The following is a 26,208-nucleotide window of genomic DNA, read 5'->3' as shown; positions in this document are numbered from 1 at the left end:
ACATCCCCGTCGACTCCAGGACCATCTGCCGAGCAGTAGCCAGAGCCGCCAGAGAGGCTACTATCAAGAACTGGCCAGCCGGGTGGTTCCGGTCCGTGATGGGCGACCGCCTACCGCCCCGAGTTACCGGCTTGGAGCGGTCCAGCGCGGTGGATGTCCACCAGCTGAGGGCCGGACACTGGTCTGGTGCCCGGTCCTACCTGCACAGAATCGGTCGCTCCCCGTCTCCGATCCCAGGCGGATGCCAGGGGTGCAACAGAGATGACTGCAGAGAGTCCTGGTGCCCCCTGTGCCGGGAGGAGCCGGACAGGCCGGACCATGTCCTCCTCCGCTGCCCCGCCCTGATGGGGACGAGATCAAGGACGTGCTACACCATCCACCCGGAACCGGAGGAGGTCCGGGAGACCGCCGTGGTGGCGGCCCTGGCGGCGGCCGCCAGAGGCGCCCAGAGCCGACAGGCTACACTTCATTAGAAGCGGAGGGAAGAACAACAACAACAAGGTGTCGCAGTGGGCATTTCTCGAAGCGGGCTCGTCCGATTAGATTAGGACCTCTCTCTCTCCTCTCCTCTCTCTCTCTCTCTCTCTCTCTCTCTCTCTCTCTCTCTCTCTCTCTCTCTCTCTCTCTCTCTCTCTCTCTCTCTCTCTCTCACTCTCTCGAGCGGGCCCCTGACAGAAATTTCGGGGGGGTCAGCTGACCCTCTGACCCCCCCCCCTGGCTGCGCCACTGTCATTGATAGAACTTATTGCTCGGCTAGATCATCAACTTCAATGATATTTAATTTCCCGAGGCATTAAACATCAACAAGAGCGCAGATTTTCCATTTAGCAGTCAAGCCACTTATCGCGAAGTCAGCTTTAGAATTGGATATTAATGGTAATGGGATTTGACTAGCCCACAAATAAGAATCGATGACGTTGTTTTTCTTGGAATAGCTGAGTGTTCTGACGGATGAGCTTCCTTGCGGACTATCGGACTTCCTGGACATATCCAGGAAGTTGCTTGCTCTTAGTTAGGTACTAAATGATAGCTGAATTGCCTTAGATTGACATTTATGCTCATTACGAGCGAGCGAGCGCAGCGAGCGAAGTGAGTCTTTTCAATATAACGGGAAAATCTCAGTATGAGCGGCCCGGCCCGGCCCGGCCCGGCCCGGCCTGTAACGCTTTTGAGAGGCTTATATCTCAGCAACCGCTGGACCGATTGGTCTGCGGTCTTTTTTGTTGGGTAGCCCCATCCCTTCTACCCCGTAATTGACTACTTTTGATACATCTCAGTGACCGTCGTGGCACGTGCCACGTGAAAAGTCAAGGGTGTTCAAGCTGTTTTGCAAAAATAGTGATTTTGAGAGGCTCATATCTCAGCAGCCGCTTGGGCGATTGACTTGCGGTAATTTTTGTAGGGTAGCAGCATGCCTTCTATCCAAAATAGGATACTTTCGATGCATGTGGGTCACCCCCAGTGCACGTGCAAAATACAACAATAAGAGGTGCCAAATTTGTTCCCATTTCAGTAACTCGGTAATTAATGGGGCGATTTCGCTGAAACTTGGCATACAGGCAGGCACCCACCAGGCAATGCATTCCCATGTGTTGCGGTTAGGGTGCTACTGCACGTGCGCACGTGCAGGGGGCGTTTCCAGATCTCGAGAACGGCTGGGCCGATTGCGCTCAAATTTGGTACACGGTTGGGGACCAGTCAGTAGGGTGCCGTGCAAAAGTCATTTTGGACCCCGTTTGCACGTGCGCACGTGCAGAATGCCGCTTCCAGATCTCAGGAACGGCTGGGCCGATTGCGTTCAAATTTGGCACACCGCTAGCGACCAGTTAGAAGGGTGCTTTGCGCAAGCCCGTTGGAAGCACCCTCTCGCCCTTCCGCACGTGCAAGGGCTCACTATCTCGCTCGCTCGTTCTTCGCCCAAAAGGCGTTTTACTGGTTTTATGAGTATTGATAAATTTTCCATTGCTTAGTACCGATACGATGATTAAACCAAACCAAGTATGTATATTGTATAAGCCAATGAACTACTTTCCGCCTCCGTTTCTATGTTCTTACTACCAAGATTGAAAGTGGCCAATCCAAGTCATGTACATAAAAGCATTTTGGCTTTTAACCCGGCAGTTGCTGGGGTATTTCGCCACCCACCGTTTGCTGGGGGGGGGGGGGGGCGTTAAACGCCCCCAGCCGATAACTCGAGAACCAATAGGCGCAGCGAAACGCGCGAGGCAGCAAACGAAAGAGCGCGACGAGACGCTTCAGATGAGTACTTTAAAGTTGAATTTTGAGGTCACAGGTCGGGTCAAGGTCAGGTCAAACACCTGAAATCGGGCTTTCAGTAGCATGGACTTCAGGACTTCACAATGGGCGCCTCTCGCCATAAACTCTGTCAAAACGGTGCACAATCCACCCTATAAGGCCTACAAGAGTGTCAGCTCCATATAAAGGTCAGTCAAGCATAGGTCAGGGTCAAGGTCAGGTCAACCGGGCAGGCACATATCCCCGAAAATCAAAACTGATATTCGCAGCCTGTGACACATGTTTTATAGGTAATTTGGGGCGTAGAACACGATGGTGACATTCATTTTATCATATGTGTACGTGTTTGGCTCAAAAACTTCAATTTAAGAAATTCATGTATCATGGTCGTGAAGTAGTCACGAGAAATTGCCAAGATTCAGTTCAAGATTTTGGAAAATGCGGAACGATAATCAATAATCGAAGATAGCCATTTGATTGATCATGGTATTGGCAGTCTAATGGCGTTTACGGCATGTCTGTATGTCTATTCTGTGATTTTATATGATTTTTTGAACATATGCCGTTTTTGGTCGAAAACTCCGAAATCATGACGTCACTAAAACCTCGATATCTCAAAAATTTTCCGACCGATTTTTTTGAAACTTTGTCACAATAAACTTCAATCAATGTCCTACAGGTACCCAAAATTTGGCGCGCCTGCGGCGCGCCGTTTTTATGCTATGGCCCGGCGAAAAAAGTGGGGGCGTTTAACGCCCCCCCCCCAGCAACTCGCGGGTTAACCCGCGCCCTGATGGGGTCTGCCGAGCAACGCGGTCTGATGGGGGGGGGCATTTTGCCCCCCCCCCCCTAAGATCTCGAGAACCACGCAACATAGCGACAAGCGGCAAACGGCGTTGGATAGCCCCAACGGCGAACTACCTTGTGACCTACTTTCATTGACCTCGGTCTAACAGATGACGTCACAGGTCAGGTCAAAGGTCGATTTTTTACCGTTTACAGGCATTTCAAGAAATGCGTTGTAAAATCGAGTAAAATGCATTTCATTGAAAATCATCGATGAGGAAATGTTCGTCAAACACATATTTTGCTATTTACGGTCACTGATACCAGGTCAGGTCACAGAGGTCAGGTCACTGCGGGTCACAAATTAAAAATATCATGTGATGCATGTTTTATGGTCCATTTCATATGCCAAATGCGATTATGTGGGACAGGCAGCCCTTGGGGTCAGTTGAGATTATGTTTTTGGTGAAGGTCAGGTCAAGGTCAGGTCAAGGTCAGGTCAAATTAGGTCAAATTTCAAAGTTGATATTTTTGAATAAAATGGGTATCGATTCGATGCAGCTCATCACGGGGAGTTCAATGGTGGTCTTTGTTTTGCGCTACGTGGTCTAGAATCGCTAAAAAATTGAGTTCAAAAATTTGACGTCATCAATTTTGAACCGTTTTTTCGCTATAACTTGGCCAAAAAAGGAGGTATCGATCTAAAATTTGGTATGTATATGGAAGAGCGCAGGGACTATCACATATATTCCGGTTTTTTTCGAAATTCGAAAATTTTCGGAATTTTTTTGTGTTTTTCCAAAAAAATCAATTTTCTTTTATTTTTGGGGGTCAAAATCCCAAAATTTTGAAAATCCGAGATAACTGTTTTGTAGCGCCGTCTTTTCTCTACATAACCACGTAAAGAACGTTAAAATTGCTTGTTAACTTAGATTTGGTTAGCGTTTCAAGATGTCATGTTTTTTGCCCATTTTTACTCGAACATGACCTCAGTTTGACCTCAATAACTCCTGACCCAAGGTGACCTGTGACTTGAAATTTTGTGTGAAGGTGTCAAATTGATGTTTCAGGGAAGGTATCCAAAATTTGGCGGCCGTTTTCTCGCTATTTAAGAAAAACCCCAGGGGGGGCAAAATGCCCCCCCCCCCCGGGTTAAGCCGGCGCGGGTTAAGCCGACGACTTTTTTACATGACTCATTGACAACAAGCTTTTAAGAAAGTACGCGAAGTCATCTTCCCAGGAATGAAATAAGTTATGAAATCCTTATCATTTAATCAAAAGTTCATTCTAGATCGATCCATTATCGTTTTCAAACGAAGTTATTTGACAGATTTGCAGCATATCTGGGTCGTATGTAATACATGATCTCTTTTCTGTCTGGTGATAGAACTCTGTTGTGACGCATCATGTTTGAAACGCTGGAGGTCTGTCAATAAAGGCGAGCCCGCATTAACTGCAGGTCTAGCTGTGGGATAGCGGGTGCAGCTGCGGGCCCGACCATCGGGCTGGTGTGTCCTTTAATTTCATCAATCGTAGCAATGTTATGGAGATGGATCTTTCCGTCCATTGCCCTGTGATGTCATCCGCTAGTCCATAAGCTATTGAACAAACCGAGATGGACTCGCGCAGGCCAAGGCGCAGTGATGGACATTTATCTTTGGAGAACGGAGCATTGGGATATTCTTTTCGATTTGCAAGGTCATCGATCAATCAAAATATCGGAAGTGTGCAACAGTTGCCCTCTACCTCTTACTCGGGATCTCTGTCTCCCTCTCTCTCTCCCTCTCTCTCTCTCTCTCTCTTTCTCTCTCTCTCTTTTTTTTTCTCTCTCTCTCTCTCTCTCTCTCTCTCTCTCTCTCTCTCTCTCTCTCTCTCTCTCTCTCTCTCTCTCTCTCTCTCTCTCTCTCTCTCTCTCTCTCTCTCTCTCTCTCTCTCTCTCTCTCTCTCCTCTTTCCCACAGCACACCGTGTTGTTAAATGTTCCAGATGACGTTTGCTATGATTACTTAAACCCAGCATACACAGCTATTAGATAATCTTACGAGTTTGTGCAACAGCATGATGATGTGGTCGATGCACTTGTCACGCTAGTGAGCGCCTCCATAAACTTTACGCTATCGATAGGAGTAAACAGTTGGTACACACCATAACCGCTCGTTCCGGTACGGCTAGTGCGGGCTCCGGAGGACTTATTTGGGACTTGATTTGACACCAGTGTGCACAATCATGGCAGAAGAAACGCTCTCCGATCTCTTGCATATAAGCAATCGGGGATATTTACGACTAAATGTATTGCCCGCGAAAGATGCTCAGACTGTTTCAGAGAGAGAGAGAGAGAGAGAGAGAGAGAGAGAGAGAGAGAGAGAGAGAGAGAGAGAGAGAGAGAGAGAGAGAGAGAGAGAGAGAGAGAGAGAGAGAGAGAGAGAGAGAGAGGAGGAATGGGTCATTGAAAGAGACCAATTCCGAGACTTCAGAGACCGACACCGATAAATTTTAGTTGCGATAAGAGTCCAGATTTCAACCGAGCTCACCCCTAAAATGGCATTCTAAGACAGTTCTCACCTCGCTCTGGGACTGCTCACTGCTCAGTAGAGCCCTCCCCCCCCCCCGACCAGACTCCCGCTCCACCAAACCGCTCACACCCAGCACCCCTCTCCAGACCACACCGGGAACTACTCACGTCGGGATCCACGTCCCTGGTGAGCAGCTCTATCTCCTCTGCGGTCAGCTGGTCCAACATGTCGTCCATGTCCATGTTGTCATACTCGCTGAGGTCCTTGCCAAACAGCTTCTTGTTGGCCCCCATCTCCTGCATCGCCACGGAACGGACGGTAGTGTCGAGTCAGACACTTGACAGGGATACATTCACTAGCTTACATTATTATTGACCGGCATCATATCGAAAGAGCAACTGAGGCCTGAGAGCCGTATTCGGGGAAAACTGTGCTGAGACAGACACACAGACAGACAAACAGAAAGATAAGCGGACAGTTGTGTTCCAATCCAACACATTTATATGGTCCAAGCAAGGTAAAATATACGGAATACATTAGTTAATGGTCAGCTTTGTCTGCACAAACATTACTTAGAATGGAGTGAGTTTAGGAAAACTTTTTCTTTTACGTACCTACTGGGCTTATGTAGCGATCTAAATCTTACCTAAGCTGATCTAATGTGAAGGGGCCGTATCACGGGACTCAGGTGATCAGGTCTCAACAAATATGTCAGATACTAAACACATTTCCGGTGGATATTGAAATCAACTATTCGCCACGGATCAAAATAAACTGTGAGCGTTTGCCATTGACCAAAAATGCAAAGAGGCGTCCTACTATATAAATTCGGAACAGAATATCAGTACTGACTCATAAAACAGTTAACATTTTACAGCAGTAAATTAATCATTGACATTGATGACATTGATCATTGACATTCCAGTGACACAACAATAACCGCAAAAGCACAGTCCATGCATCAGTGAAGTACAGCAGTGACCTTTCCGCCGCCGGGGAGGGGGAGTGTGAGGGGTCTGACCGTGGAGCTGAAGAAGCTCTCCAGGTCGGAGGGCTCAGCACTCGGGAACGCTGACGTCGTGCCATGGTGCACTGTCGTCGAGCTGATGGAGCTCCGGCTCTGAGAGGACACTCGCGCACTGTACATGTTGGACGTCTTGCCCATCTCGGGCGCGAGTGTGGCGAGTTAACAATCACAGCACACCCCGGTCCGTGAGATCAGGTCAGGTCAGGTCAGGTCACTACGGCGCTCGGAGCCGCTCAGGACACTGTTAGGAGGAGGGCTCCGCCGCCGCCACAGCTCGGGCCACACTAGTCGCCGTCAGCGCGGCCGGATTCCAGAAATGTTCCAGACGGGCGGCCCGACGGGCGTGGAGCCGGTGCCGGGTGCCAGGGGCTGACGGAGAGAGGGAAAGGGAGAGAGAGAGGGGAGCAGGAAACCACCACCGGCATACCTGGATACCGAGCCACCGGGCAGTCTGGTCAGCATCATGTCAACAGTCGCCCGCAAGCATAATCTGTGGAATCCATCGCTCTGAAAAAGGCGGCCGGTCTTCCGAATGCTGTGGGATTGGCCTGCCGGCCGGCCAGAAATAGACACCTGAAACAAACACAACGGAGCTCGCCCGTCTGACGCAGCCCAGAGACGTGAAGAGGGTGCTGGTTAGAGCAGGTAGCAACTCGAGTGACTCGAGCGGTTAGAATCTCACAGCACAGCAAACACACCCATCAAAAGCAGGCGGAAGGGCATGCCGACAAAAGTGCAGTGAGGGTACACCTGAAGTTTGCTGAGAGAAGCATTAGCAGAGTTGAAAAGGCCGTAGCAAAAAGATGTGAATAGATAGAGTCTGCAGCTGTCGCGGACGACCGCTGGCAGATGACAGCAGATGACAGCCGCGGAGGGCCGTCCGGCCGCGGGCGGTCAGTTCGATGGACCGGCACAGCTCGCCGGCAGACCCGAGCGAGCGTCACCTTGGAGCGCAGCGCCTCCACCAGCGGCTTGGGGTTGTAGGTGGTCTTCTTGACGGTGCGGGTGGTGGTCGTAATCTCCTCATACTCGCTGTCACTGTCGTCGCTGCCGGCGCCGGCCGGCTCCGGCTGATCGTGACCCCAGCGGTCCCGGTCCATGGTGCTCCGCGCAGTACCGTGCTCTGACCAGTCACTGGGCGGGGTGGGGCATCAGTGAATCTCCAGTCACTGGTAGGGATGGGGGCATCAGTGACTGGTCACCGCACAACAGCGCAAGTCGCTCGGTGGACCTGCGAGCCGCATGGATCCGATGCAACTCGCTGCATGCATGACTAGGGCAGCACGTAGTAAACCATCTTTAAACTAAACGGCTGTCACTAATCGATCTACGCTAGCTCATTCATTATCGAAAGCTACAAGGGATATGTGGTTTGTGCTATCGAGCTGCAAATGAAAACAGCTTCACTTAAAACACTGCCATAGTGCCATGCATCCGTTCCCTAAGAAGAGTTCAAGTGTCTCGTTTCATTGAAGGACAACAATGTTCAGCGCTATGAAAACAACCGATATTTACGAACATTCTTGTGGGCAATGTGAGACTTAGTAAACAAGTAGTTGTTGCCCATGGTCATTGGCGTAAGGACCATGCCGCATTAACCTCAGTTTCGTAACATCGTTGGAACTTGATATTCAAAAATGCATGATGTAATAAAGAAATGATCCACGACAATTATTTCTATCTGAAAGACTAAACAGTTTCTGATTGTGCAAAATTAAGCTATGTAAATGGGAGCAAGCGACTCGATTCGAGTTCCTTCGACCTTCGTTTTAAAGACAGACCACAGCGGTCTATCATTTAGAATTAAAATACGTAGGAATTTTATAATGTCCAGTTTACATGAAATTCCTTGATTAGGTAAATATGTTCAGAATGTACTCAATGAGCCTTTCGATGTGTGTGCTTTCTGGCATACATGTAGGTAAAGAAATCATTCAGAAATTTTGCATCAAAGTCATCACGTTAATAAGGTCTACAATTAAAATACGGATGTTTCCTAGCAAGGAAGCGTATTCTGCTTTAGACAGATTACAGCAATTTTGAAATATTGCTGTCATATAGGAAACATGTGTATGAATTGTGAACTGTGCAGTTTTTTATTGTCATCGCATGCATCTTTCTTTGTCTGGCTCGCCACTCCCCGCCGGCTCTCTGTCCGGTGCAGTTTCCATAACTGGACCTGGCGCTGCCCCTTCCCCTTCCCCTCCCCTCCCCTCCCTCCGTCGGCGGACAGTTTTAGCCGGGCGGCGGACACACCCGCTCCCGTTGGGCGGCCTATACATAGGACCTGGAATGATCACGTGCCGCGCGACCGGCCCACACAGCTGAGCAGGCTGTCAACCTCTAGCTGGAAAATGAGACGTCCGTCAGCTTTTTGTCGATCCGGTCAATTAATGTGACCCATTTCGTGGCGTTTCGAGGATGCTTTTACATTTCTGATAAAGTTTTTGCTTGAAGATCAAAAGCCTTACTACATGCGTCACGACTTTTTGGTGCATTCGAGCACGTTCATTCTGCAACTGCATGTAGTGTGGAGAATGTGTACCTATTGACGATTTGATTCGTCAGCTAATGGAATATATTCAATGATTCAGTAATAATATTGATTGCTGATCAAACGTCACATGCCTCCCTCAGGTAGATACCAATAGAAACACAGTGCACATTGCACACTGGACGTTTCATTCGGACGTTTAATTTTGGTATAAACATATTGTGACGACCGACGGGTAACACAGCACAATCGGCTGGACGCGTTTCGTCACATTGACTTTATCAACACCCCTTTTCGGAAGACGAAACAATAAAAACACACACAATAATAACACTTTCATCAGCTTATAATAAAGTAGTTCCTTCCTCATATGATACAATTTATTACAAAATATTAACTTTTAGCAGGTTTTCTTGTGTGTGTTTGCATTGTTTCTATTTCCGAAACAGTGTTGATAGTCAATGTGACGAAACGCGGCCACCCGATGGTGCTATGTTACCCGTCTCAGTATATATCTAGCGTGCATATGTGACCGCCAGATATGAATACCTGAAGCAAATACAACTAACATCATGATTTCATACTAATGAGAAGGGGCCAGTCAATCAATCAACTAATTAATTGCGTCAACCTCAATATAATATCAGCTCCGTCCATTGTCCATTGTCCAGTGTCCACTGCCAGTGTGTCCGACGGCTAAGTGGCAGATCGGAGTCCAAAATCAGACCGAGTCTCCCACTCCTGGCCAGCTCAGCTGCACCGGTCTCGTGGGCGGTTTTTCTTTGGCACCAGATAACAACCGAAACTTCAGCTGCCAGCGGACTGACGAGTAGGACTGCGGAAATTCCAGCCGGAGAGAGGCTGAGAGAGACTCCAGCTGGCAGCAGACTGGAGTGGGAGAGGGAGAGGGAGAGGGAGGGAGAGAGGGAGGGAGAGAGAGTAGAGAGAGAGGGAGAGAGAGAGAGAGAGGCAGTGATTGTGTTGATTCCGTGGTCAAATGCAGCTTCCAACATCCAACCGCCGTGGTCCCTAACATCAAGATTCGACTCAAGTTGAGTAGTTTCCTAGACTAGCTGCATTCAGACCTTAACCCTCGCCGGACCTATTGGTTTTCTACATACGCGCCGGCCGAGGGGGGCGGGTACGACCCCCCCCCCCTCGCCGTTTCGCCCCTGGTGGAGCTAGCGCGTCGCGGAAAAAACGAGCGTGTGCGCCGTTACGAGACGCAGAGATTGGTACCCGATTTTAAGGTCCTAGGTCAACCGGTGACCTCTGAGGTCAGGTCAAGTGCCCCAGGGTACGGTTCAGTGTTTGGTGAATAACTTCGCAAAAAACGGCCGCAGAGCGCCGATTTTGGCAGCATCGTGTTCGCCTCGCTCAGGCGCGTCGAATGATATACTTTTTGTCCGGGTCAGGTCAACTTGGGGTGTTGACCTCAGGTCAAGGTCAGGTCAGCACCCCCAGGTCACGAAGTTGGTCGAAAGAGGTCATGTCGCATATCATTCGATTCGGCAGGTCTTCCTGAGTCCATTGGTGGCTTTCCCGACTCGCTAGCTCAATTTGATCAAGAGTTATTAACGAAAAACTAATATGACCTTGATGACGTCATAAATGACGTCACGCAAGGTCAACATTGCAAAAGTGACGCATCTAGCCTTGCAAGGAGTGCATAAAATCACGATTCTATGTGCTTGAGATAGTTGGAGATCGTTCCCGGCGCCAGAATAACAGTTTTCATTTTTCCCCATTGACTTATAATGGTGAGGTCACGAAAATGACCTGACCTCATATGACCTTTAGGAAAAATCCGAGATATACAAGTTGTGGGACTCATAATGGATACTAGATCCTGCAAGTTTCATTTCCCTGTGACATCTCCTCTGGCAGTGAGGGCGTTGGGAAGTTGCGACATCTGAAGACCGTGCAGAGGTTCACTTATGACGTCATAGGTCAGTGACCTGACCTGACCCAAAAATGCGGTTGGTGTCAAAAGATGCGGCTTGGATCAAAGGTCAGGTATGCCAAGTTTCAGCTCTCTATCGCCAGCGTGTTCTGAGCTATCGCGAAAAAACCCTATGGGGGGCGGCACCCGCCCCCCCCCCCCTCGGCCGGCGAGGGTTTAGACTAGTTAGAGAGCCTGGCAGGTCATCTACGAACTGCCATGTCAGGTGGTCAGCATAATGGCACCCTGCAGGTTTAACTATACATTCATTGCGACCATGTATAATTCCAGCTAATTTCTCCGCCCTCTTCCATGCTTCATAAATTGTATGTGCAGTGCACACCGCACAGCGCACAGCTCAGAAAGACAGAGTTTGCCTCGCTGTCTAGCCTGCCTGGCAGGCTGGCACAGACGAGCCTGATGGACTGTGGATACGCCAAATAGCAACGTCACGGCACGGAGGAAGTCCCTCACCGACTGACAATCCATCAATGTCTAATATGCACAGACAGATATTGACATTCCTCGGCAGACCCAAGCCATCCCGCTATTTGCCAGTCATCTATCTTCTTTCAGCCATCCGCTAATAGCTCCCGTGAGTCATGCATGTACGGACGGGAGGAAACATGTTCATATTCTGATGCCACAATATGTTTATGGAATGTTGTGACGTCCACACTCCGTCACATGAACCTACTTAATGATTATTTATATCGGTCACATTCTCTCACGCTATGTCGAATAAAGGATTTGACGTCAGCTTGGAAAAGGCATATCATGGGGATTCTTGACTTTGATTTTTTTAATGATCAGAGGTCACCAAAGTATAAATTCCGATAAAAACTCTATTGCACTCAATGTTTCAAGCGCCGCTGCTGACGAGCGGCGCCGCTGCTCGTGATAGAGAGCCCAGCTGAAAATTGTTCTCCACAGCTAACTTTTGGAAAGATGCCGTAAGATTAGAACTATGGACGAAAGTTTAACCCTATTCCTGGCGGGGGGGGCCTCAGGAGCCCCCCCCCCCTGAGGTTTTTTGGTTATATCTCCCAAACGCGTTGAGCTAGGAAGCTCAAATTTTCTGACTTTTCCTAAAAGGCTTCTACGCAACATGTCTGAAAATTTTGAGTTGATTTGACCTCAGGTCAGGTCACCAGAGGCGGTTTGGTGACGCTACCTCAGAAAAGTTTGCAATCACGCCAGAGCTAGAGTTTTTGACCGATCAATTTCTTCTCTTCAGGGTTTAGTTAGGGTACCAGTATGTGCAATTTGTATATCTCGGAATTTTGATATCGGTGACCTAAGGTCAGGTCAATTTCGCGACCTCCCCATTATAAGTCAATGGGGGAAAAATCAACTCCCTGTTTTTACCACTAAAACGGGTCGGAATGGCCCCATATACCATACATGACTTCATATACGATCAACCTTCACTACCTTGAGGTCTGTTTTGCTGTTGGGCAGCTGTGAGGTCATGTGACGTCATCAAAAGTCACCAAAGGTTTTTGGCCAATAACTCCGTACAGGAACAAGATACAGACGCGTGGATGGTCTCATTGTGTTCAGCTCGTCAAGACGCATCGAATGATATACATGATGACCTCGAGGTCACGTGACCTGAGGTCAGCCTTTGACCTTGACCTTTCGAGGTCAACATATATATCATTCGATGCGGATTGACGAGAGGATCACGATGATGCCCTTAGTTTGTTCCTATCTTGACTAATTCGAAAGTTATTCGAGAAAAACTCTCTCCATATCTAGTGCCGCCATTTTGACTTTTTCGACCCCTGTGACGTCATCTTTGACCTGACCTGAAAATGACCTTTGTAAAAATTGTAGATCTTGGCCGTGCGTATCCGATGCCGTTTACCGCTTGTCGCTATCTTGCTTCGTTCTCGAGATCTCAGGGGGGGGCCGAATCGCCCCCCCCCCCCGCCAGTTTCTTGTCCCGGCGGAGCCCGCCAGGAATAGGGTTAACTTATCATATCACGACAGCTAGGTGACAGTGGCTACTGCCATGCGGCTCCGGCTAATTAGCGGCTGCGTCTCACTGTCAGCTTGCGTAGAGTCTGACAGTTATACGGGCCTCCACTGGGAGACGTGGGACTCCGTCAGAATCTGACAGACTCTGTAGATTCTGTAGAGCGTCAGGCAGGCAGTTATACGGGCCTCCACTGGGAGACGGGCTCAGTAAGTCGCCTCATCAGTCGCAGTATATGGCTGCCGCGCCGAATATAATGGGCTCCCTAGTGGGTAGGCTACGCTGCGCGATACTCGGCTAATGCCGCCTGGCTTTGGAGGCCTGAGTTAAACAGATAAGTGTATGGCTGATGGAGTACGGTAGCATTTACAGGGTGTCCCATAATTGTTTGTTTGTTTGTTTTGTTGGGTTAGGCCCTTTCGGTCGACAAGACCATTGCAGAGCCGGAAGGATGATAGGAATTAGGGGGAGACATTGGTCTGGGCAGGCACCCTAGTGAGTCTCCGGGGCTGAGCCCGTCCAGAGGACAGGCCACCCAGCCCCAAGGCACTCACTGCACCCGGCTACGGGGTGCGCTCCCTCGGGAGCAGCGGTGCCGCTCCAAGGGAGCAGCCCGCATGAGATAAAGTTGCCTGTCCAGCCCGGAGGGGGGTTGCGGCGTGGAGGAGAAGGATTTCAGTATCCTGGGGATAGAAGCACGGAACGGTCGGTGTCCCACCAGTATAACGCCTTTTGGGGCGACTAACGGAGCGAGCGAGAGGGTGGGCCTTGCACGTGCGAAATTTCGAGGGGGTACCTCCAACTGACTTGTGCACTGCACCCTACTAACCGGTCTCTAGCGATGTGCCAAATTTGAGCACAATCGGCTCAGCCGTTATCGAGATCTGGAAGCGGCGTCCTGCACGTGCGCACGTGCAACATGGGTCCCAACTGACTTTTGCACGGCACCCTACTAACCGGTCCCTAACCGTGTACCAAATTTGAGCGCAATCGGTCCAGCCGTTCTCGAGATCTGGAATCGACCCCTGCACGTGCGCACGTGCAGCAGCACCCCAACTCTGGCACATGGATATGCAGTGCCTAGTGGGTGCCTACCTACATGCCAACTTTCAGCGCAATCGGCCAAGTTGTTACCGAGATATTGCAACAATTAGAAAAGTGACACCTCTTCGTTTTGCACGTGGCACGTGCATAAGGGGTCACCCACATGCATCGGGAATAGTCCAATACTTGGTAGAAGGAATGAAGCTACCCTACAAAAATTACCGCATGTAAATCGGTCAAGTGGTTGCTGAGATATAAGCCTCGCAAAAGCGTCCGCACGGCCGGCCGGCCGGCCGGCCGGCCGCTCATACTCAGAAATTTCCGTTATTCTACGTAAGACTCCGCTCGCTTCGCTCGCTCCGTAATAAGTTCGTTCTCACCTTATATTTGCATGTAAAACAGAGTACATTGCGTTTTGATATGTTTATAATCCCTCAATGTGCTCCCCATTTCATAGGCAAACACATGAATACATGCTGCGACATGCCAACCGGCATGTTTGGCAGCATAGCAGGCTTGAAGTTAGCCCAGACTGACTTGGCATGGGCCGTGAGCTCCTCAATGCTGGGACACCGCTTCGCTTCGACGAGCCTCGATTTCAAGATTCCCAACACATTTTTATGAAATTTGGATCCGATGAGTTGCCTGGGATGTGATCTTGCCACAGACGCCTGTCACAGTCTCCTGGCACTGCTTCTAAGCTTTGCTTGACCTGTGCACTGATGCACTGTCTTGCTTGAAGATGGGCCTACGACCTCCCGGATGCCATTTTCTCCTAAAAAAAATGTGGCCATACTTGCGGTTCGAGTTAAGCTAGAAAGCTGAAACTCTTCCTAGATCTTCTTGGAGAAGCATTCTGCGTCCCAAGACTGTTTCTGGAGTATCAATCGCAACGTGATCAGTGTCTGGACGCATATTACCCCACATTACCGTGACCCTGGCCTTTTGCATAGGAATAAAGCGGGATGACACAAAGGCCTTTTCCGTCGCCCATATGGGACCGTTTTGGGGTTTGGACGGGTGTTTTATCTCGAGCACGGACTAGGTAGTCCAGATGACCACATTGATGTCATCGGCCCTCAAGTTTTTTAGCCTCGGGCATAACGAAACACATGCTTGGCCATTTTAAGACGTTTTTGACTGTTTTGAGCCCTCCGGTAAGTAGAGCTTAAGTCACCTTGAGTTAGGTACCCTGAAATGATACTCTTAGACAGCTGGTAATGCATCCTGAAAAGCATGTTTACCAACTTTCTAACGCTAAGACCTTTTTGACGGCCATATTGGCGCCACACAGTTTTGGCCACATGGCTCACTCGTGAAAGCTCACAAAAAAGAGCATAAACTTGCAGCGATTGATTCCCGACAAATCATCGGCGTCACTTGTTGACTGTGCGTCCAGTTAGCGACAGACATTGGCTACATACTGGATGGCCTCAATCCCCCTCAACCGTTGTGAATGGTCCAGTGCGGACTAAATACCGAGACGTACCCGTATCGGTGACCTCTATGTTGCGGCGTAAGCCGTCTCCACAGGAAGTGAACTCTCTGACAAAAAATATTTTGTCTAGACGAACTAGTTACCGTGGAGCACATTCACAGTTGCCATGGCAACCCCAAAAGCTCAGTTACAAAATAAATTAAGCGTGGCTTTAAATAAGAGAGCCTCTAAAAGAAAAATTTAGGTGAGAAGGAACTTATGGGACACCCTGTACATTAATTATAGGTTGCCCTCTGCAGCGAGCCTTATTGGTTCTGGATACAGCTTATTAGGAACTCATAACACAGACAGTAATGTACGTCTACTTAGATGGAATCCCCCATAAATGCTTTATAGAGATTAGCCCTATTCAGGTTATATAATTCATGCACAGGTGATAATGCGTGAATACATCATTAAAGAAAGACAAACAATTGCTATAGAACTGATACACTTAAATTGAAATGAGGGCTTGTCATTAGAATAAAACATCTCCATCTCATGCCGCTAGTAGCGTCTCGGAAAAAAAACATGCGTCATATAGAGGATCCTTCATGGCTCCGATTTGAAGATATCGTGATCGCATTCTTCATTTTGGTCTTAACCCGCGCCCTGCTGGGGGGGGTGTTTGAACACCCCCCTTGCGGTTTTTCGCGAATATCTCAAAAACGGCGGCGCGGAGCGCCGCCGTTTTTGGTACACCTTATCATACATCAATTCTACACATGTTGTGAAAATTTCAGACCAAGGTCATTCAAGGTCAGGTCACCAGGTCACTTGAAGTGACCTCACCTCATAAAAAGTTTCAATGTCTGTCATAGCTACACCGAGTGACCGATCGCTTTGAAACTTTCAGCGATTGCTAAGAGCAATAGCATGTACAAAATGTATATCTTAGAATTTTGATATCGATGACCTAAGGTCAGGTCAATTTTGCGACCTCCCCATTATAAGTCAATGGGAGAAAATTGAAATGCGCCTCTTTTGGACGAAAAACATTATAAACACTCCCAAACACTGAATTACAAGTGGTTTAGACACACTGAACATGAAAATGGTGTCCGTGACCCCTGTTTATGCCCTGAGGTCATCTTAGGTCACGAATGATATCTAACAGTTTTTCGCAAATAACTTTTGATAGAGGCATGCTAGAGCGATGAAAACCCCTTAGATGTGTTCAGCTCGACGATACGGATCGACTGATATGCAACATGACCCTTTCCGGTCAGGTCATGACCTTGACCTGAGGTCAAATTTTCAAGTTGACCTTTCAAGGTCAGGTTATAGTTCATTCAATGCGTCTTGACGAGAGGAACACGATGCCGGTAAAAGTAAGATCGTACAAGGCTTGGGTCAAAAGTTATTGCAGAAAAACTGTTTCCGAAAAAATCGGCTATTTTTGCATTTTTTGCCCCCTGCAGGCAAAACCGTTGACGTTAGGTCAAATCTGAGAAAATTACTCAGAAAGGGCGTTAATAGGGCTATCGAATGCGCTTTTCCGCGGCGCTGTAGCTCTATTGGTTCCCGAGTTATGCGTTGGCTTCTTGGAAATTGTCGACACTCGACCTGGAAATCGGCGAAATTTTGCCTTCAATGACCTCTGGTGACCTGACCTTTGACCTGACCAAAAAATTGACTGATGTGATTTCCTCATTATTTTTGACGCTCTTTCGAACGCCGCCTTCCGTGTATCGCTACGTGGCCCAGGAGCCGAGTTAGAAGGGGGGGTGTTCAAACACCCCCCCCCCCCCCAGCAGGGCGTGGAAATCCAGGACCCCCAGCCGGGCGCGGGTTAAGCAAAAAGTAGATAACTAAAAAGGATTTTACAGTTGACAAAACACAAAAGAAATAGTAATGTCTACTATGCGGAAACACTTGATTTCTCAAACGTTTAAAGCATCAGTGCCTTGACGATTCTGTGAGGATAAAACTATCGCATCAACGATTAGTGTGTAAAGGGGACACTTAATTCCTTAAACGATAAATCTACGATGCATCTAACACCAGTTATTTCATCAGGTAATTTTAAGGGATATTTGTCTATTTGGTTCCTTTTTTGGTACGAAGCTGTTCTGCACTCTCGTATGATTGATGATGATGATAATTATCTTGCCTGTATGATTGAGTATGATTAAATCTTCACAAGTAAAGAACCGTTTATCAGCGCCTGTTGAACCAAGTCGGTGTAGCGCGGGAAAACAGTAAGCAGATTGAAAAAAGTATTCGACCTCTTGTGTTACACTTCACCTTCAAGGTGACGCTAAGGGGAGAAACGAGTGCCACACTGAAAACAATTTCACCCGAAGCTGGCGAATTAAGCGTTGCTCTGTGGGTGGTATATGTGTATTAACTCGCCATGTCCAGATTCTAGCTAGAGGGTAAGCAGACTTGCCTGCCTTATTACTCGTAAATATGCACTGTACCCACAGTCTGCAGTAAGGTAGCTACCCAGCACCGGATATTGTCCCCGCGGGTGTCGAGTCATTGGCACAGCCCTCACTGAAAGAGTTGGAACTACTCGAGGTATCGTAAACGCGTATCCGTGGATGGCGAACCTTTACATAACCTGCCCTGAAGGAGTTGGATCTACTGTTACAACTAGATGGCGTTGTCTCATACAGTTTTGAATTACAACAATTTTTTAACTTTTTTTTGAACCAATGATATGTTGGCACATTGTTTGGCGGTTTTCAAGTGGGGGCGAAAGTACAATTGTTAGGGTGCATCTTTAAACCTCTGCAATATTCATCACGGGACGATTGGCAACGCTTTTTCTTCCGAAACTTCCAAGTGAGACCATTTTGAATCTTATATAGGTCACAAAAGCAGCGACGACACATCTTCTTGATTTCGGGCGGTCTGCATGACTGCCGGTAACTGAGTCATGTCGAAATTTCTATGGGAATTCAATTTGACCTTTCCCACCGATGTGAAACTTTCTCACCGATGTATTCTAGGTATGAGATTGCTATAATATAGATATTTTCCCGCAAATGTAGTCAAGCGTGGGAGTTTTTTTTTTTTTGGCCCTCGTGACTTGGTCGGCGAAGGGTAGGCGTGGAGGGTAACCCCATCTCCTATAGGGGTTTGTGGGGCGCTGCTGCCAGGTAGGCGTCGATGAATACCTTTCGATGGAGGGGTCGCGAGCCACTGGTGCGCGAATAGTCGTGGAGGGTTACTACTCTCCAGAGTGAATTGCGAAAGTGTTATGTCCTAAATTGACTCCTGGGAGGGTGGTTAAAAATGGTTGCGGATAGGGGTACCCGCGAGGCACCGGTTTACTCGCCAGTTTTGGGTGAAATTGTTTTCAGTGCATTATTCACCGACAGGATGTGTGCCAGACGTGTGTAGGCTGGCAAGAAGGTCAGATCGAAGCCCGAACAGGCGAGTCGTTTCTTAACAGTTATCAGTATAGGCTGCACAGATGTTTATTTACCTCATTTTTCAAATTATCAGACCTTCTTTCCGATTAAAACACTGAAATAAATTCATACGAAGTTATTTTTTGTAAAAGAGAGTTGGTGCAGATTTGGTCACATTTGGTGAATTCGACAGATAGCCCGTCGTGAAAACGGCTAATATGCGGCCGAAATGTAATCATTTTGAGTCATTTGCTACTCATCAGCTCGGCGGCTTCAATACTGAGGCGTCCGTTCCAAAACGTCGCGCACCGACCCTCCACAACAGATCACTTAATGTCAGCTTGGCCGACCATTGCCAGGGAATACCGGGATCAGAATCCATCCGGATGATCCCACCTACCCCGTTGACGACTTGCACGCATGTGAGGTAGCCCCTCCGGGCAGCAGGCCCGGCCCTGACAGGCAGCTAAAAGCATATCGCCCGCCGCAGCCTCTGACGTCCCCTCGTCATCCGCCGGAGGCCGGGTAATAACGTACTGTCTCTGAGGAGCGCGCTAGTGGAAACGCGACGCCAATCAGCGCCAGCTGCTGCAATAAATGGCCCCGGTCCGGCCACTGTCTCATTGGTCACGGCACGGGCACAGAGCACCAGCTAATTACGGGAGCGTTCGCTGGAGACACGCTGACGTAGTACAAAGGACATCGCTTAGCAGAGCCGCTATCTTACGGCCTTTGATCGCAGCTGTATTTCGCTTTCAAGTGCTGGTTCATTAGGAGGAGTCGACGAAGATTGCAATGAAGAACAACTGCACGCGCCCTTACAGGTAAAGACAATGGGGTTAAAGGCTTGACCTGATGGAACCCTTTGTTAGCTAGCTGACAGCTTTCTTTGAAGAATGTCTAAGAATTACATGTGCGCAGTTCGCACGGATTAATTGTCTTTTGATTCTATAAAGCTAGTGTTTTGTTGAAATTCACGAGGTCAAAAATGAGTTGAAACGTCTTACCGTTACGTAACCACGGAGTTCATAAAGAACAAACTTAGAGAGCGTTTAAGGCCTTATGGTATGCAGTATGCACAGAATGATGATTGATTCTTGTCAGATACAAAGCTACAATAATCGGTAATTTAGAAACGTTGCTATAAATATTACACAGAATTTCGTTCTGTAACGTCTCACTGCAGCCTATTTCTGTCTGAGTATCATGTAATATATGCAGGTACTTTGAGGTGCTCCATAAACTGGATACCTAACGGAACGTCTCGACTCTCCAGTTACTGATAGCTCTAGGATAGCCAAAGCAATTTAAATTGAGTAAGGTCAGATCAGGTTAGTTCAAATTACATCGTATTGATTGATCGACTCAATCGGTCGAATCAATCAATTGGTAACGTGCAGCGTCCGTCATCACCACCGCATTAAATGGCACTGAGCAGCGCGGGGGTAGGAGCAGGACGGCTGAGGACGGGCTCTCCCGAGGACCAGACCGCGGCGGGGCAAAAATAGCCGGCCGTTTAGCCACAGACCGAGCCAGGTCGGTGACCGCGAGGGGCTCCAGCTGTTCGACCACCAGACAACGATCGGGGCGACGTCTGGCGGCTGGTCACAAACTACTGGTGTAGCAGAGAACCGCCGACGAGGTGCCGAGCATCAGAATATAAAAGTAGTCTTCGTCATCGTGAGCACTCATGGGCATATCGTTCCATGAGCTTGAGCTGAGAATTCAAGATGTGGGAGCGCCTCCACGAGAAAAAAAGTGCATTGATCAGTGCGACTGTGAATGCCTGCCTTTTTACAGCAGTAGATATTACATCAAACCACGAAATTGATAGTTTTGTCTTATTATAAATCCCGACAGGTGCCGTGTATTCGATCAAAGTACATCGAATCAGAAATGATGCTACCTCAACTCTCTTACTGCCGCGGGAAAGCTCTGAAACTAGGACATTGGCGAGATGAAAATCGAATGAAGCATAAGTAAGTCTTAATCGCAGAATTGCTGCCAGCTAATTTCCGCTGCAGCTTTGTAATGCGTGAATACCACCAGCCCGCGGCAGGCAGTGGCGCTGAGTGCGGTGCCACAAGGCTGCGATTGGCCCGCGCTGTGTCGGGTGCCCAGTGACGACGTAGCGCATGGCGGACATACCACCCACCATCCCACACGCCTCCCGTCACGGACGTCAATCTGACGTCACGTCACGCCGCCGGCTCCGTCAGCGCCCCCAGCGGTGACGTCAGCGAGCGAACATTCCCGGCTGACAGACGACATTGGCGCCGCCGCTGCCGAGGTCAGCTGACGTCACGTGGAGGTCACGCGGTCCGCTGGCGTCCCTCGCCGGACAGGGATGGCGCCGGATGAGCTGAGATCCCCGGTGGCGTCCCGTGGGGTCTATCTGTCCGGTGTGAGGAAGATTTGAGTGGACAGAGGGCGCGCCCTGACCGGGTGGTCCGGTGATCCGGCCTTGGATCGCCTCCAGCAGTGACCCGCCACAGCGTCCGTGACAAAACGGTGCTCAGACAAAACCGCCGCCAAATACGGGCGGAGCTCGAGCCTCGATCGTGCTGAACTGGTATCGTGGTGACTGGTCTAGACGTGGTCAGGAGAAATTATCACTTAAAGCACAAACGAAAGAGCGTCTCTCAAGTGCTGGGTAACATGACAGCTTCGAATCTCGCCGATAACAATTGGATTGGGTTGACTTACCTACTAGATGTCTTGGTTTATGTATGCCTCAACAGGCTACGTTCACAAAGGCATTATAAGCCAACTGTCATTAGACGCATGGCTGAGGAACCAGAGTCGGAATCGGAGTCGATTTTTTAACCTGGATTTGGAGTAGGAATCGGAGTGACCAAAAATTCATCGACTCCAGCCCTGCCGGGGTCAGAGTTGGAGTCGGCGTCGGTCGGAGTCGACAGTTCTGCCCGGAGTCGGAATCGGAGTCACCGAAAAATCCATCGACTCCACAGTCTTGATTGGATGATTCTAGATTTTCCTAAAGAATTCCTGATAAGTAGGTATGCTGTACTATATAATTATATTAAAACACACTTACCAGACGTGACGACTGAGGCTCGCATTATAAACACCGCCGCAAATGCCAAATTATGTCCACTTCGATGAAACCTGGGCATAAGAAGATATCATATAGGTACGTATGTAGTACCTACACGTAGAAAAAGGTAGGTGTTTCGGCTGCTGGATGGAAATCTACCAATTTATTGTTAAAACAGAGCGAACCAAAGCCGTCGCAGTCTAACTAGCGTTGCCGGAGCCTACGTGAAATGTGCTGGCTTCTTGCCAGACCCCTGAGGTTTGTAGTTATCAACTCCTTCCATAGATGTCGCTACGGAGAAGCGCCTGTTACATGCTGTGCCGCATAGCTTGGCAGTTTCGACTCCTGCCACGAGGTGTCGCTAGAGGATAGGCCGGCCGCGTTCGATCCGCCGCGCTGCCGGATTCACTAGTTACTATTCCATCCGCTAGATGACTCTCTAAGGCAGCGCCTGGAGCATGCTGTTCCGCAATGCTCTGACTGGTCCGACTGCGCTAGACCGGCACAGTTTGCAAAAACCGTTAGGCCGTTTGATTTGACGTTAGGCTAATTATGCAGCTCAGAATCCATGAGACACCGAGAAGCTTCGAAGCTTTTTTCGATCCTGTGAGGTCCTTCAGACTGAATTAGGGTAGCAAAGACCTGAAAGGTAGGATCGCACGACGCACACTCTTTCTCTCAAAGCTTACTACTTCCCTTTGTATAAAATCATTTGCTCGTAAGATCGTTTCATGAGTTCATAAATTTACACGAAAGTCACTGAATTCATAGTTACGAACATAAAACCGTATTGCGGGAATTCGCCTCACCAGCTACGACAGCCGACATGCCGACGGTCTGAATTTAGAAGTCTTTATTTCTGCGAATGTTATTTTTTGGCAGGTGCTCTGACACCGTTTCCGTATAATTAAGAGTATTTTCATCCCAGGAGCACTGGTAGCGGAAGCCGGTGTCACGCCGGAGGCCGGGTCGCCTCTTCCTGGCTCGGCTCCAGCGGAATCTGAGGAAGTGGCTCTGAGTGTCCGGACCCCGGATCCAGCTGGGAGAGGTGGGACTGTACTGGGACGGCACAGGACCCGGGTCTCGAGCTGGCCGGTCTCCAGCAGTGGCGAGACACAGACCGTCACAGCGTACAACCGGTCCAGGACCGAGCCAAATGGAGGCTGGCTCTCCCTCTGCCGCGCCAGCTCGGGGTAGGTACCCACGTCCCACTCTACTGTCTGCCCGTCTGATGGGTCAAGGGCAGAACGGAAACCCATCTCTCGGCGGCATTTCCTTTGTCCTGCGGTTTTTATTTGTTCAATAATGTCGAGCCAGCGATTTGAATATTAGCTGCCAGCCTTGCGGTGAGTTTTAGTTCACAGATCACGGATTACCAGCAACGACCACTGCAAATAGCTGGCCAGTTGAGCCAGCTCTGCGTTAGATGTAAACACGTTAGACATGGTACCATAACGGGGCTAGTCCCCAATAAAGAAGCATGTAATAGCAGAGGAGAGTCCTGACTTTTCACCGTTCTTGAGACTTAAGAGTTTTTAGACATTTCCCTGTGTCTCCATTTCTTTTTTTACACGCGTTGTTAGGTATAAGTGTGAGCCAGCGCACAGAGGACCATTTCAGGCTCCCGGTCATTTTCTGCCATGGTTCACCGCTCGCTGGAATGTTCCGGCTGACAGCTCATCAGTCACAGGTCACCGGCCAACATGGCTTCCCAGTCCCCGTCGCACAAGTCACCGACCGGGTATTTTTCTACACCGTTACGGCCGCGAGGCGCCAGAGACACCGCCAACTTTTGTTGGCCAGGTTTCAATCACATTCTGACCGCCAAGGTCACGGAACAAGTAGGTACCTGACAGTCGGGCATCGGCCCACATGCCGCTTTTTACTTCGTTTTCTCGTTTGCGTATGCGCTTATGAGCTTGTGTACCTGTATGTGGATGGCCTGTCGTTTGGAATATAATTCACTTTATTTTTCTGAGCAGTCATGGTTTACGCAGTCCCGTTCAATAATGGTTAGGCATACGGTCTATGACGTTTCCCGCCCCCCGGACAGTATGCGCATCAGCGTGCAAACAGCTTTGAGCGAGGCTGTCCGGACGGTTGTATACAACCGTCTAAGGACGGCACTGTCCGGTTTTTAGAACCGTCTATGGACAGCACTGTGGGGTAGACATGTAAGACCGTCTATGGACGGCACTGACCGACTCCGGTCTGTTGGACCGCCCGTGGAACGTATCGTTCGGTATTTAGAGCCGTCTATGAATGACACTTTCCGATGCGTAAGGTAAAATATGCACAGCAGTGGCACTGTTCGGTAGTTACATTGATCCATCTAAGTGCCCTGGATCCATCTACATATGGACGGCACCGTTCGGTATATAGAACCGTCTATGGACGGCAACGTTCGATATTTAGAACCGTCTATGGACGGAACTGTCCGGTCTGTTCAACGGTCTATGGAGGGCACTGTCCGGTCTGTAAGACCGTCTAATCACATCAATCTCATGTTCAAAACATGATAGATGGGCGTCACTGTCCGGTGGCCGTCTATGAATGGCGTTGTTCGGTCTGGAAGACCATACCTGGACAGCGCTGTCTGCTTTTTTCCGTCTACGGATATAGGCGACAATGCCTGGTCACTTCCTCGCATAAAATAAAATAAATTCCAGTAATGCGTTTAAATGTGTGAAAGCTAGGAATCACATAAATAACTCAGTAGTCAGAACACCAATTTTAGCAAACCAAGCACCGTTCGGATGCAGGACACTATTGGCAGTTTGGATTAAATGAATTGCTTGATAATGCTCTGAACTTGACTTAAAATGATGCCTGCATGTTGCAATGCTGTTAAGGCAAATAAATGAGAGGCGTTACGATAGGTACCTAATCATCGAAATCATAATGCATAAAGTGCTATCATAATTTGCGTGCACTTGGCTAAAGGGTCATTACATATCTTTTTATCTAACTCAAAGCCTGAATTATGGCCATTCACCCAAATGAAGCTACTAATCTCTAATCTACCAGAATGCACTGTATTCTACCCTTTAGCGTGTGGTTACCGACGGCCAACCGGGCGGTGTCACCGAACTGACCTCGTCACGGGGGCCTCCGAACACCTGTAGACGGTTGCCGGCCATGATTGCAGCACTGGGGAGCGGACACCGAGCGATCCTCTGTCCCGCGAGCGGGGGCGACACGAACACGACTGGGCCCGCTCGGTCCGGCCTGCCACCCGGCCGCCGCACTGTCGCACCGGCCCGCTATTTTCGGCCCGCCCGGGACGCCGAATTGCCGCCCGGGTCGGCCACCGGTCAGGACCGGACAGTACAGAGAGATGGGATGGGTCGTAGAGTCTATAGTCTCTGTCGGTAGGGCCGGTACCGAGAAATGGGCTGGGCCGTAGAGTCTATAGTCTCTGTCGGTAGGGCCGGTACCGAGATGGGCTGGGTCGTAGAGTCTATAGTATTTGTCGGTAGGACCAGTACCCCAGTACCAAGAGATGGGCTGGGTCGTAGAGTCTATAGTCTCCGTCGGTAGGGCCGGTACAGAAAGAGTCGGTACGGTAGGGCCAGTACCGAGAGACGGGCTGGAGCGTATCGCGAGCTGTGCTGGGCCTTACTGAGCTGGGCTGGGCCCACTACCGAGCGCTGTGCTGGGCTCCATAAGGCCATCGTCAAGAAAGACCGGTACCGCGCTATGCTGGTCTCTGTACCGAGAGCTGTGCTGAAGGGAGAATCACCGGTGCGGAGAAGTAATTGAGAATCGGCGGCACAGGACTGACTTAGACTGGGACTCGATGGTATTGAGGTATGCAGTGGCGAGACTTGAGGGTTCCGACTTCCGAGCTGTGTTGGACCAAGACTGTACCTTTTATCGGGCTGGGTTGAATTGTACAGAATTGTACAGAGTATTTCTACCAAGACCGCGGTAATGAGCTCCATGGGGCAGAAGCTTGATGGTACGGGGCTGTGTTGAGCCCGAAATACACGAGTCGGTATAGAGGGCGGAGACGTTTAGCACTGTGCTGCACCGCCACTATCCAGCATAAGCTGTCTTGGGCCGAGATTCAAAAGTCAACAGTATGCTGACAAGACGGTACCCCGGCCCTAGGACTATCCCAGAATAAATAAGTGTATACAGTATTGGGTTTAAGGAGATTCGGCCTTTTCGTCATCTTAGATCAGGCCGAAACGGTTCGGCTATCGAGACATTGGCGTTTTTTCTCCTCCCCCTACAGCATGGACCGAGAAATTACTAAAGTAAACT

At 49.2% G+C, this 26,208-nt stretch overlaps 1 protein-coding gene across 1 annotated transcript; it reads right to left on the bottom strand.

The window, feature by feature from the left end:
- Nucleotides 1-356: 356 nt before the first annotated feature.
- LOC122371323 lies at nucleotides 357-25,171 on the bottom strand. Its single transcript, XM_043347567.1, has 4 exons — nucleotides 25,035-25,171; nucleotides 7,526-7,715; nucleotides 5,722-5,850; nucleotides 357-422 (listed from the first exon to the last, which is right to left on the bottom strand). Exons 2-4 carry the CDS (start codon nucleotides 7,679-7,681, stop codon nucleotides 357-359), a joined length of 351 nt encoding a protein of 116 aa, XP_043203502.1. The 5' UTR covers nucleotides 7,682-7,715; nucleotides 25,035-25,171.
- Nucleotides 25,172-26,208: the final 1,037 nt, after the last annotated feature.

Source organism: Amphibalanus amphitrite, unplaced genomic scaffold, assembly GCF_019059575.1.
Source record: "Amphibalanus amphitrite isolate SeventyFive unplaced genomic scaffold, NRLGWU_Aamphi_draft 001231F_arrow, whole genome shotgun sequence".
NCBI lineage: Eukaryota > Metazoa > Arthropoda > Thecostraca > Balanomorpha > Balanidae > Amphibalanus > Amphibalanus amphitrite.
Note: the sequence above shows the minus strand (reverse complement) of the source record. Positions and strands in the feature narration are given on the sequence as shown.

Excerpts from the sequence above, each read along its gene's own strand:
- LOC122371323 (XM_043347567.1), bottom strand. The coding sequence starts at position 7,681 with ATGGACCGGGACCGCTGGGGTCACGATCAGCCGGAGCCGGCCGGCGCC. Across the intron at positions 5,851-7,525 it reads TGGAGGCGCTGCGCTCCAAG|GAGATGGGGGCCAACAAGAA; the intron begins GTGACGCTCGCT and ends GTGGCGATGCAG. Across the intron at positions 423-5,721 it reads CCAGGGACGTGGATCCCGAC|GGCCGCCACCACGGCGGTCT; the intron begins GTGAGTAGTTCC and ends GGCCGCCGCCAG.